Here is a 12,604-nt window from a genome sequence, read left to right as displayed (position 1 = left end):
TCAATAATTTTTCTAATTACATGTGTACGTACACATAGCCCAGTAAATGAACGGGAAATTCGGCGATACCGTGTAATTTTAAGTGGCAGCACCGAATTGCATGAAAATTAGGATTTAGGCTCTACTGACCATCCACTTCAAAGTTGAATTTGTGTCGTCGGTTGCTTTTTATTTTTTAGGGGAGGAAACAACCCCTATTATAAAAAAAATCGTATAATTGTAAATTAAAGCGGGTAATTGATTCAAATCATATTTTAATAAAATGAGGGAATGTCAATTAACATGAAATAACATAGTTTAAGATTTTGTCACAGTTTAACCCTTAAATTTCACCCCCTAGAATAGTTACAATTCAAACAAACAATGTAATTGAATACCATGTCGTTACTGATTTGCATTCAAATTTGGATTTAGGTTATATTTACCTTTTATTTCAAAATGTGAATACTGCCGTTAGTTGATTTTAATTTTTTAGGGGTGAAAACTATGATAAAAAAATCATATAATTGTAAATTCAAGCAATTTGGAATTATCTAATTATACGGTCACATTAAACTTAGATTCCTTTACTGATTAAATTTTTTGCCACATAATTTCTACCGTTATAAAAATGACCCCTTGAGAAGAAATTCGAATAGTTACATTGTGTATACAGTGTGGGCCAAAGAAAACAGTCCACCTCGATATTTGGCAGTATTTATTAGATTTTAACGAAATGACGAAACAGGTTGATTTTTGATCTAATGGGGACACATTTTTACGGTACATACATCTGTCATTTGTCAACCCCCTCCCTTCCACTTCCCCCACCCCTTATCTATACATAGGGAATAGAACTCGTGTGGTATCGCATTTGAAAGGGTATTTAACTCTCCATTCAGTAATGTAAACATTAACATAATTACGGAGTTCAATTGCTTGAATTATACATTATAAATTCGATAACTAAAATGATACTGCCAATATTTATGAGTTGCGTTGCTTCGACAACTTTATTGGAAGATAGTCCTTTCCTCTGTAAATCAACTTTAACTTTTGTAGTAAAAATTGTAGTATTTGATCAAAATTCTCGTGTTAGTGATCTCATAATAAGTCACGAGGGAAAAACCAGGAAAATAAACCTTATTATACTAACCCGGCATGGTAAGTATTTGGCCTTACATATAGTTTACTCTCAAAATTCACTACAAACTCTGATTTTATATGTAAGTTATTTTAAAATATAAATTAAAATTACAAAAACCATAGATAAATATCTTTTAAACTATCTCATATAATAGTACAAAATCCTTTATTTTAAGAGAAAAGACATCAAGGAGAATCCAAAAATGCAAAAATATACAGAGTATTCCATTTAAAAAAACATAGGTTTGTGTCACCCTGTCAATACGAGTGGCCTTGTATATTTGAAAATATATTTAGGGTATGGTCCTATCTGTGCCCCGACTTTATCTAAATAATTTTTTCATATCTCTTACTACAAACAAGTAATTGGACTTCCTCGCACTAATGCCCCATCGTGTATGTTGTTGGTTTTTTACTCAAAATCAGGTTACTTTTTAAGCTATAAAGTGCTAAAAAAACCAGTTTGTAGGTTTTTCTAAGGGCAATAAGAGTACGTAAATATATTTTTTTAATCCCTTATTTTTTAAAGGAGTTTGAGTTAAAAGGGCTTGAACGAGTTACTAATCACCAGTGTATGCAAATTTTGAACAGCCATATCTTATCCAATTTTTATCTTACATAAAATTTAAAAAAAAACGGAGTGTTTATGCGAGTAAAAACTATATTTTTTTACTGTTTGAGATTTTTCGTAACACTAATACTTTTGAAGTTATTTTTTTTAATATAAAACCAAATTTTTCCAAAAATAAGCACTTCAAACCGGTCAAACTTACAGATCATATTAGCAATACATATATAAAGTAAATGGTAAAGCAGTACCGATTAATTTCATTTGGCATGTTAAACAGGGGGAGATTTTCACGACTTATTATATATAAAAAAAACGGGCCAACTTTATTTTGAGCGCAACTCGCATAATTTTGATGCTACAAACTTTTATGAAAAATAAAAATAAATATATTTTTAGACGCTTTAAAAGAGTATTTATGAGTTTTCTGCGAAAAGTGCTTCATTTTTTGGTTACTTCAGCTTGAAACATTCGATTCGGAATTTTACAAGTAAGAACGTATTTTTCATGATATAAAACTTTGCTTCTTCTAGGTTTATAGTCCAAGTGAATACACCAATTTGTTCCTTTTTTTACAGGCTACATTTTTTCTAAGAATATTTTTTTGGATAAAGTACTTAGTTTTTTAGTTATTTGCGAAACACTGCCAGAAAACGTGTTTTTTTTTGTTGAAAAATGCACATTTTCACTCTCAAATAACTCGAAAAGTATTAAAGCAGTTAAAAAACGTTATAGAACAAAAGTTGCTTAGAATTAGTCAATTTATCCATTTTCAGACTTATTTTAAACATATGTTTTTTCACCCCCGAGAAGGGGTAAATTTCACCCCCCCAAGTAAAAGCAACCAACGGCGCAATTTCAACTTTGAAATATAGGGTAAGTAGAACGTAAATTCCAAATTTTCAAGCAAATCCGTCTTGCCCCTGAAAATTACACGCCAAACCGGTCATTTACTGGGCTAACACGCAAATTGACCATATTCACAGTATTCCGTAGATTTTTGCCATCAAGGGTATTGTCACTATTAAGACCGTTTTATTGTATAATTAACAACGCAACATTAAACTGTCTGTAGCATGGGTAAAAAATAACAAAATTGCGTTGCATTCGTCAAGTACTCTCTTAATTTTCTCCAGGAAAATGAAAAGAGGAGCTGTTTAGACTCCTGCGTCAACTCCTCGCGTTTGCTACTCACACTAACACAATAACTTCCAGATTTTACTCATCCTTGACGGAATTTATTCTACAAGTATGCGTATTCACAAACTTGTAAACTAATTAGCTGAGAAAATCATCATCATGCAGACACTGTCAGGGGAAACGTTCGGGAAAGCGCCAGAATAACATTTTCCATTTTCTCCCTTCTCCCTCACCGACTCCCTTCAGGACCATTTTCTTTAAACTTTTAAATAATATACATGATGTTAAATTAACTCGAGTTGTTTTGTTTGGTACGGAGAAGGAATTCATCGTGAACATTTTTATATTCATTGCGGCTGTCATATCTTTTATATAAAATACAGAAAAAGTTCTGTAAAAGTAAAGAAGGAGTTTTTTATATTTTTACAAAAAATGAAAGCTTTGTATATTACAGTATTACCAACTTATGATGTATGTGTCTTTATCTTTAGAGTAGGGCGAGCCAATTTCCACATTTCTCACCTCATTGTCCATCCTTCCTTTTCCAGAAAGGTAGATAAGTCACCAGAAGATATCTCCCTTATATGCACAGGTGTAGGTTAGGGTTCGCCGAACGTGTACTCTCGTATTGACAATAACTCAGGACATTCACACAGTTTGGCAATGTTCGCGAATGTTGTAGTTGACGAACCAAAAAGATTAATAGGTCCTAAGAGTCCTAAGCCTGCCGCCTTCCTAGGTAGTTGGTTAGCAATGCGGTGGCCTTTATTCCCATTGTGTTCTTTAACCCACCTCAGGATGATGTTGTTACCATCCGAAGCTTGAGTTAGTGACTCATGACTCTCCATTGCTAACCCTGATGTAACACTTGGTCTATTCGAGGTTAGTAGCACTTGTGTGGTTTTCATACAGATTACTATGGTTTTACCGGCTATACTTTTTTTGGTTATCTATTTTTGGCTATGAAGGTACTAGCCAGTTCTCTTTGAAGCTACGCTGAACAACGCTAGCATTTTGGCCATAGGTATCCCACTTTATTCCTAGGTTCATCGAAATATTGGACAATCATTAAGCTGCAAGAAAATTGGTAGAATACGATGTGACTTATGATGATGGTGATGATGATATACGAAGCAAAAAGAAGTTACCAAAGATATTATTTCTTCTTACTCTCTACATATTATCTTTTGAATTCTTTACGTGGAGAAAAGAACTTGGATTGAAAGTAGATGGTGGCGACCTCTAGATGAAGCAACAAGAAGTTAGAACACTTCCCTTCGAGGGCGAATAAGTTTAAAAAACAATTATTTACCTCCACAATTTTGACACTAAAATTAATAGTGTTTTGTTAACTATTCAGTTAGAATACTTTCTTGCCTGCCTTGCGTTGTTGGCGAATAAATACATGTTGTTTGTATATAATATCTACAATTTATAATTCAACTGCAATTTATTAATTTTAATTTAGAAAGTATATATATTCCCACCATTGGTACCTAATTTGGTTGAGAATTCCGTCTCACTTTAGTCGTTAGTTTTCAATATCATCTATCGCAAAAAGGCAAAACTGACATTATCATTAATTTTATCTACTTACTGTTATAGGTACTCAAAGATCTTCAATACCGCCTTGACCACCACCGACCTTTCACTCCTCCTCTCGAAGGAATCGTCCACGAATATGGCATCAACACCAATCTAGTCAAGACCATAGTCGACTATTGGAGGACGAAATATAACTGGAGAGAAAGGGAGAAGTACTTGAACCAATATCCACAGTTCACAGTCAATATCCAGGGCTTAGACTTGCACTACATTCACATTAAACCCAAAGTTTCGTCTGATATCAAAGTGCTGCCTCTTTTAATTTTACATGGGTGGCCGGGATCCGTAAGGGAGTTCTATGAATTATTTCCGTTGTTAACAACACCACAAAAGGGAAGAAACTTTGTTTTTGAAGTTATAGCTCCACATATTCCAGGTAAGCTTAACATAATAAGTAGACTTAGGCAAATATGCAAATAAAAAGGTATGAAACATGCGCATAATTATGCAGTATTTTACCCAAAAATATGCACGTTTATCTAAAAAATATGCATGTAATTAAAAAACATATTTACAATATCACCACATAGTGTATTAATTAACATATATATATATTCTTTAACTAAGCTAATTAATTAAATATTTAAGTATTTTAACAAATAAATAATTGATATTATTTCGAATTATGGTAATAATTAATAATTATCAAATGCTATTCCAAATTTTCTAACAAATACTTATGGCTTCTATCTGATTACATAGAAAAACTTCTTTCAAGATTAACTGATGTAATTGGGGCATTGTTCAAATTTACGATAATAGTTGGTTCTAAATTAAGTGCTTCGAAAAATGTCCCAGCTAGTACTAGAACCACTTGAGAAAGAATCTGGTAATAACCACAGTTTTTTTCGATAGTTGCTTTAAATTTTTGAAAAATTTCCTATCCAATATGTATTACTTTTGACGTTTTGAAACGATGATTCATATTCTTTTATTTAAAATGTACTGTCTAACAATGATAATTATTTGGAGGATTCTAATTGAGTAATAGTTTTCTGAACAAAACTATAGTTTGGTTTTATGTATGACACCACGACACTGAACTGTTTATTTGCGGCATTTTCAAAGCACAATCATTATTCACAATTGCGAAGACACGTGTTCACGGCTAATTTTACAACAAAAGCGAAATGGGCCGTCAAAATAAAAAATTTTACCTAGAGATATAAACTGGCTGACTTTGGAACCTTTGTAACCAAAACGTGATAAAACTGTGTAGGTACATAATAATAAGCCGCTCTTTTATTAGCTACTACATTCAGGTACCCAAAATTGGAATATGTACCAAGAGATTATAAAATAAAATTAAATATTGAGATTTCCAAGCTACTTGTTACAGTAATATAAAATTATATGTATAGTTACAACCAAAATTTAAAATCATATGCGCTTTATGCACACTTATACATATAAAAATATACAAAATTGGAAATTTTTGCATTTTTTATGCATTATATGCAAAATAATCCATTTGCATATTTGCCTAAGTCTAATAATAAGGGAGGCTGTGGATCAAAAATTTGCTCCAACGACTTTGAAAGACATCTGAAAAAATTTGCAGAACAAAAATATATGTTTGAAAAAATTTGAAGAACCTTAATTAAACATGCCTTATCACTGCTTTTTAAAATTAATTTATATTGTTTAACATTATTTATTAAGTTACATATTATTAATGTAAATATATTTACATTTTTTATCTACCTAGTAGCAGTAGCCAAAGTTTATGAGAATATCGAAAACTCAAGGAAATAACGAGAATCTCTTCATAAACGGATCTAATATGGAACGAGTCGACCAATATGCATATCTTGGAACAATGATCAACTCCACAGGTGATTATTTCCAGGAAATCAAAATCAGAATAGAAAAGGCTAGAGCAAATTTTAACGAAATGAGAAAAGTGCTCTGCACAAGAGATTTGAAGTTAGAGCTAAGAGTTAGGTTGGCTAGGTACAGAAGAATTCTGAGAATATCGTGGTCAGAACACGTCACAGCCAAAGAGGAGACAGATGAATAAGGAAATGGAAATCTTAAATACCATCAAAATAAGAAAATTAGAATATATCGGACATATTACACGCGTAGCGAGATACAACTTGCTCCAATTGATTATGCAGGGAAAGATTCAATGAAAGAGAAGCATAGTGAGACGCAGAATATCGTGGCTGCGCAACCCGAGAGAAAGGTACAGATTGTACATCAAATGAACTTTTCAGAGCAGCTGTCTCTAAAATCCGAATAGCTATGATGATTGCCGACCTCCTTCGCGGAGATGGTACTTAAATAATAAAAAAAGATCTACCAGGTGACCAAAAAAAAAATTGTTGAATTTTGATATTTAATTCACGCCGTTATTTTCAGCTTATCTTCTCCTTATTCATTAATGGCTCTACAAGTCTAATTGAATCAGCTGCGTTTACTATTTTCCTCCACCCTTGCTAGTTTTGTACAGCAATCTCCCATTATTCCTCTTTTATCTTACGTAAAACATTCGTTACTGCATCCTTTGATCTTTTTCTTGGGCTACGAACTGACCTTCTGCTATAGGGCCTTTCCCAGGTTGCATGTAGTAGTCCCTTAGTATGCTTTCCTTTCCATAGAATTTTTGGAGTTGCTGGTTGTCCCTATTCTACTGGTATCTCCTCTCCCACTTCCATGTATTATTATGGGACCAATTATAGTTTTACATTTCTTTTGTCTTATGTTTAGCTGCCTTTGGGAACTTCTTCTTCTTCTTCTTGTAGTAATTTCTTTCGCCTATTCTTTTTGGATGTTGTCCATCATCATGCCAATCTGTACTTTGCATACTGCTGCTTTGAAAAGATTTGTGGTTGTTGTGTTGAACCACGTAGGTACGTAGATCTTTCAGATATGAAACCCTTCGCCTTCCTGGTCCTCATTTTCCTTCTAGTTTTCCTTGCAAGATTAGTTGCAGAAGTTCATATCTCTCTCCCATATCATGATTTGGCAATATCAAGTAAATTTCAATATATATACTTGATATTGCCTGCATTTTAAAATAAATTTATGTTAGAAAATAATATCTTTATTTTTTTATAAGGTTTTGGTTTTTCCAAACCAGCAGTGAGACCAGGTCTCAGCCCGGACAACATTGCCTTGGTATTTAAGAACATGATGCATCATTTAGGATTCCAAAAATTCTATGTACAAGGCGGTGATTTTGGATCCATCATTCTTCGCAACATGGTCGTACTCTATCCGGAAGTGATCGAAGGTTTCCATTGCAATTTCCCGGTGGTTACAAGTGCTCGCCATTATATAAAACTGTTCTTGGCCAGTCTGTTCCCATCTTTGTCTAGTTGGTATGTTCGTCCAGAACACAGGAATAAAGTGTTACCAATGAAGCAGGGTTTCGAACGAACATTAAGGGAAACTGGATATCTTCACGAACAGGCCACTAAGCCCGATACATTAGGTAAGTAGAGTAAAGTAATTTATAATATATATACATAAATTTAAATTCATTCATAGAGTTCATTACATATGATCTAGAACCAGTCTATGGCCTCGTAACCAATCCATTTCATCATTTGTATTTCATCTTCTCCTCTAGCGTTTCCGTTTTTAATTATTTTTGTTGCTTTGATGACTTCTTCTTTCTCTGTTCTCCATTTCATGTACTCTTTTTCCCTTGAGTTTTATATAACATTTTGAGTTCAGGCTTTTTATAATCCTTAATTTAAATTTACAGGTGTAACGTTACCTTTCTAGATTCTTATCATTTCGTGTGGTTATGTTGTATCTTGATATTTCCATCTTTTTACCTATATTTCTGTTCTCTTTCTCCCTCTTATCGCTTTGATCTCATTTAAAGAAAAATGATCTACTGTCATTCGCATGAATTTTTGTTTCGCATCTCTTACTGTATTTTTGGTATTTTTATTTTTATTGTTATATTTGTCCCTTGGATGCTTTTATTTGTTTGCAAGTATCTTTTTCATTCGTATTTTTTATCAGTGCCACTTTTACTGGGTTTGTCCAGTGGGTTTGTTTTGGGTTTGTTTTTGGTTTTTCATTTGGTTTGTTTTGGGTTTTTCATTATTTTTTTAATTCCACAAGATTTCTTAGCCTACTAGTATATTATTTTCATTAATTTTTTTATAGACTCAGGCCCGGCCCCAGGGGTGGGCGAACTGGGCGGCTGCCCAGGGCGGCAAATTCAGGGGCGGCAAATTTTAGAGGACAGCTAATTTTTGAAATTGAAGAAATAATGACTTATGTTTTTAATATTATAAAAAATCAATATTATGAACAAGAGCGGCAAAAATGCAACTGTAAAAACGAGAATTAAGTAAGTGAAACAATAACAATTGCAAGGTTCGGAATTGCAATTCTACGGAAAATCGACAACACCGCCTTCTTCTTCATCGCATAAGAACAGTAGGATCAGAACTAAACTAAATTCACTGAAATTCACTGAAATTCACTTAAAATTAACTTTACTGAAAATGGATATAATAATTAGAAACATATGGCTGAAGCTTTGTCCAGCCACGCCAAGTCTCTAGCTCATCTACAGTCAAAGTGACAGTGGGTAGAACTAGTTAGACTAGAATCGGGCAAAATCATAAATGAAGAAACACAAAAAGTTCTAAATTCAGAAACTGGTCATTGGAAAAATGTAATACAACGATATATCAATAATACAGTTCTTAGCACATCAGTGTCATCCAATGAGGGGCGATTCTGATAAACATTTTCATCAAAACAATGGTAACTTTTTTAAAATTTTTGAGCTCTTTAAAAATTTTGATTCTGTGTTACAAGAGCACATTAGGAGAATAACTAATGGAAGTAACAAGCAGCATCCCTACTTGGGAAAACGTATTTAAAACGAAATTATTCAGCTCCTCCATGACCAAATCAAAAACAAAATTTTAAACTTTTTGAAATAAGCAAAGTATTATAGCATAATTTTAGATTGTATATCTGATATTGCTGGGCTGAAACAGATGAACAGATGACTATTGTTGTACAATTTTTCGATTTAGGTTCTTGTTCACAAAGTATTAAAATTGAAGAACATTTTCTTGGATTTGTGCCTGTAGTGGACACCACTGTCTTGGGAGTTACAGAGTCCCAGAATGAACTGGGAATACCTTTGGAAGATATGAGAGGACAAGGGTATGATAATGGGGCAAGCATGGAAGAGAAGAACTTGGGAGTTCGAAACAGAATTTTGAAAATGAATCCTAGAGCATTTTTTGTCCCATAATCTAGCCATTCACTTAACTTAGTCGTGAACGATGCTGCTAAATCCTCACAGTATGCTGCTAAATCCTCACAGTTTGCAGTTTCTTTCTTTTCCTTAGTGACAAAATTTACAAGTTTTTCTCAGCATCTATGCATCGTTGGACTATGCTGAAAAATCATATTTCTAGCCTAACATTGAAACCTTTGTCCGAAACTATATGGGAAAGTAGAAAAAGTGATGCAATTACTCCCATTAGAGACCAAATTAAAGAAATTTACGATGCTTTTGTAGAAATCACTGTGAATAAAAACAGCGATAAAATAATTGCTCATGAGGCAAGCTGTTTGGCAAATCAAATCCGTGATTTTACTTTTCTTTGCTCTGTGGTAATATGGCATGACATTTTACTTCACGTCAACGTAGTCGCATATGCAGAGTATTGATATGGTAGCGTATCAAGCTATCAGATTATTAGAAAAATCGGAAATTCATTTTAAGTCTCTCGGAACTGATTTAAAATTCCAGGGCTATATGACAGACGCAAAAGTGCTCATCAAAGTTAGATATTAAGAATCCAAAAAGGAGGCTGAAGATGAAAGTATGGACCCAGATCCAGAGACACGATATAAAGTTGACTTCTATTTAAAAATTATAGACACAACCGTTAATGAATTAAGTGATAGATTTCAGCAAATTAGCCATAATGAATTTTTTGAGTTTTGGGTATACTAAGGGGGAGGGGCGGCGGTCGCCGATCTTGCCCAGGGCGGCAAAATCCCTAGGGCCGGACCTGTATAGACTGTAGGTATACTCCTTAAGTCAATATCTGGAGTTTTTATTTTTTCTGCTATTACGAATCTACTTTGTTCAGTCTTGCTTCATTTATTACATTTACTTATTCTATCGGCGTTTCAAATCCTTCTGAATATGTTACGTATTCTATTATGCTTCTTGCTTCTCTTTCCTCAATTACAAAGGTATATGTGCGATTTATTTGTTGTTTACATAATACATACTATATTATTATAGTATTGGCAATGCGTAATTGATTCATTTTATCTCCGTTCTATTTCTTTCCATTTCTCCGTATTCTCCCATGCATCTCTGTGCTTTGTTTATATCATTTCCTATCCTAGCAGTCTAGGCACCTGTTATTAGTACCTACTCTTTGATCTTTTTCTCAAATTGTATCTAATGTATTTTGTAATTGACTGGGTATAGAACTCGTCCATTTTGGTATCACGTGATTACTCAACTAGGATGTCTATATCTGTAGTATGTGTATTTTTCTTGTTTATAATCTTAATGTAATTATTACTGGTGATATTGCTTCATGTTTCTATTTCTTTACTATTTATGCTTGGTTGCACCAACAAATCTTAAGCTCCAGCTTAGCTAAGCTCTGCTTATAGATAGGGCCGATTTAAGTCTCACTTGCCTTGAACCATAATTTTCGATTTTTACCTAAGCAATCCACACGGCAATCGATTGTGGAAAGCTGAAAATTATTGATCTATGACTCAATGGTGCAACGCTGTTTAGGATTTTATAGTTATTTTTAGAAGTTTCTTCATCATATCATGTTCAGGTTCTAGGTTCTATCTTTCGCTGTCTATTCTTCCTTTCCGATTTTGAATAATTTTGTTGTCTCTGTTGTTGGTTAATTTGCTTCTTTTCCTTATACTTTATTTAATTTTCTTCCTTCGTACGTCAAAAAGTCAATAAAATATTTTCTTAATATTTATATCTGTTATTTATGTTTTTAGGTGTTGCTATGAATGAGTCTCCAATTGGTTTGGCAGCATATATTTTAGAAAAATTTGTGAGCGCCACAAACCATCAAAAAGCCTTACTGGAAGAAGGTGGCCTTGCGGAGAGTTACACCTACGATTCTTTGTTGGATAACATAATGTTCTATTGGCTTAATAGTGCTGCCACTACTTCTTTTAGATTATATGCAGAAACCTTTAACAAAGCAACTAATCGTAAAGCTATCCTCCAGTAAGTATAAATTTTTTCATTATTTTTTGTTTATATACTTTTAATTTACTTCTTGAATGGGTTGCATGTGAGAGTTCATTTTAAATGAAGTAAAAGTCAGACTTACTCTCAATCTTTATTATAACTTCCGACGACCGGTTTCGCTCTTTAAAATTTGTAGAGCATCTTCAGGTCAAAGGTAACAAGTTACAAAATGATTCGGATACAAGGTGCTAACAACTCAGTATTTATTATCATGATGTTTCTGTTGAAGTTATGTTAACGGGATATGGTGGAATAGACGGAGGATGCAGCAAAGGTAAACAAATTTATGGGATTTAGGAATTCTTGAGGGTGATGAGATAGTTGGTGTAAGTCAACCAACAAATATGTGCCTGTTATAATGTTTGTGCAGATCAAATTAGTGAATGACATATATACAATTTTAATGTGTGTTGATTTTAAAGATTTTGTTTTAATTTTATTTATATTTATATATATATTAAATAATTCTATTTATTAGTAGATGTAAGTTGACAACGTTTGGATCACAAATGTAGCGAGTATTTATTGTGTATGTAAGAACTGGATGTGCAGTTGCAAACTGAATATTTAAGGTCCGTACTTGATCTTTGACGAGTACTGCTCGTGTAGGATTATTTTTCGCATAAGAGTAGGTAGATCGAAAGCTTCAAATTGTAGTGAAAATGCTATATTAGCCGTCATTTAATAAAAAGCAATAAAAGTAAAAATGTGAATGTGAATTAAAATATGAATTAAAACAACAATGTAGGTAAATAAAACATTATAAATTAAAGGGTGGAGAATTGGAATAGAAAGTAAATAGGAATATAAATATAGTAAGATAGTAAATATAGTAATTGGTTGTGAATGGCAACTATGTTTTAAGTGATATAAGCTATGGATAGATATTAATAATCTATTGAACCAGATAAAGGAAAATAGTA

At 33.0% G+C, this 12,604-nt stretch overlaps 1 protein-coding gene across 1 annotated transcript in view; it reads left to right on the top strand.

Annotated features, from left to right (window-relative positions):
- LOC126886384 (juvenile hormone epoxide hydrolase 1-like) overlaps positions 1 to 12,604 on the top strand; it is a 41,670-nt gene that overhangs the window by 18,136 nt on the left and 10,930 nt on the right. The window contains exons 2-4 of the mRNA XM_050653290.1: positions 4,439 to 4,814; positions 7,503 to 7,877; positions 11,423 to 11,657. Coding sequence (XP_050509247.1) covers positions 4,439 to 4,814; positions 7,503 to 7,877; positions 11,423 to 11,657 — 986 coding nt within the window. The remainder of the gene's footprint in view (positions 1 to 4,438; positions 4,815 to 7,502; positions 7,878 to 11,422; positions 11,658 to 12,604) is intronic.

This window comes from Diabrotica virgifera, chromosome 1 (genome assembly GCF_917563875.1).
Source record: "Diabrotica virgifera virgifera chromosome 1, PGI_DIABVI_V3a".
In the NCBI taxonomy this organism is placed as follows: Eukaryota; Metazoa; Arthropoda; class Insecta; order Coleoptera; family Chrysomelidae; genus Diabrotica; species Diabrotica virgifera.
Note: the sequence above shows the minus strand (reverse complement) of the source record. Positions and strands in the feature narration are given on the sequence as shown.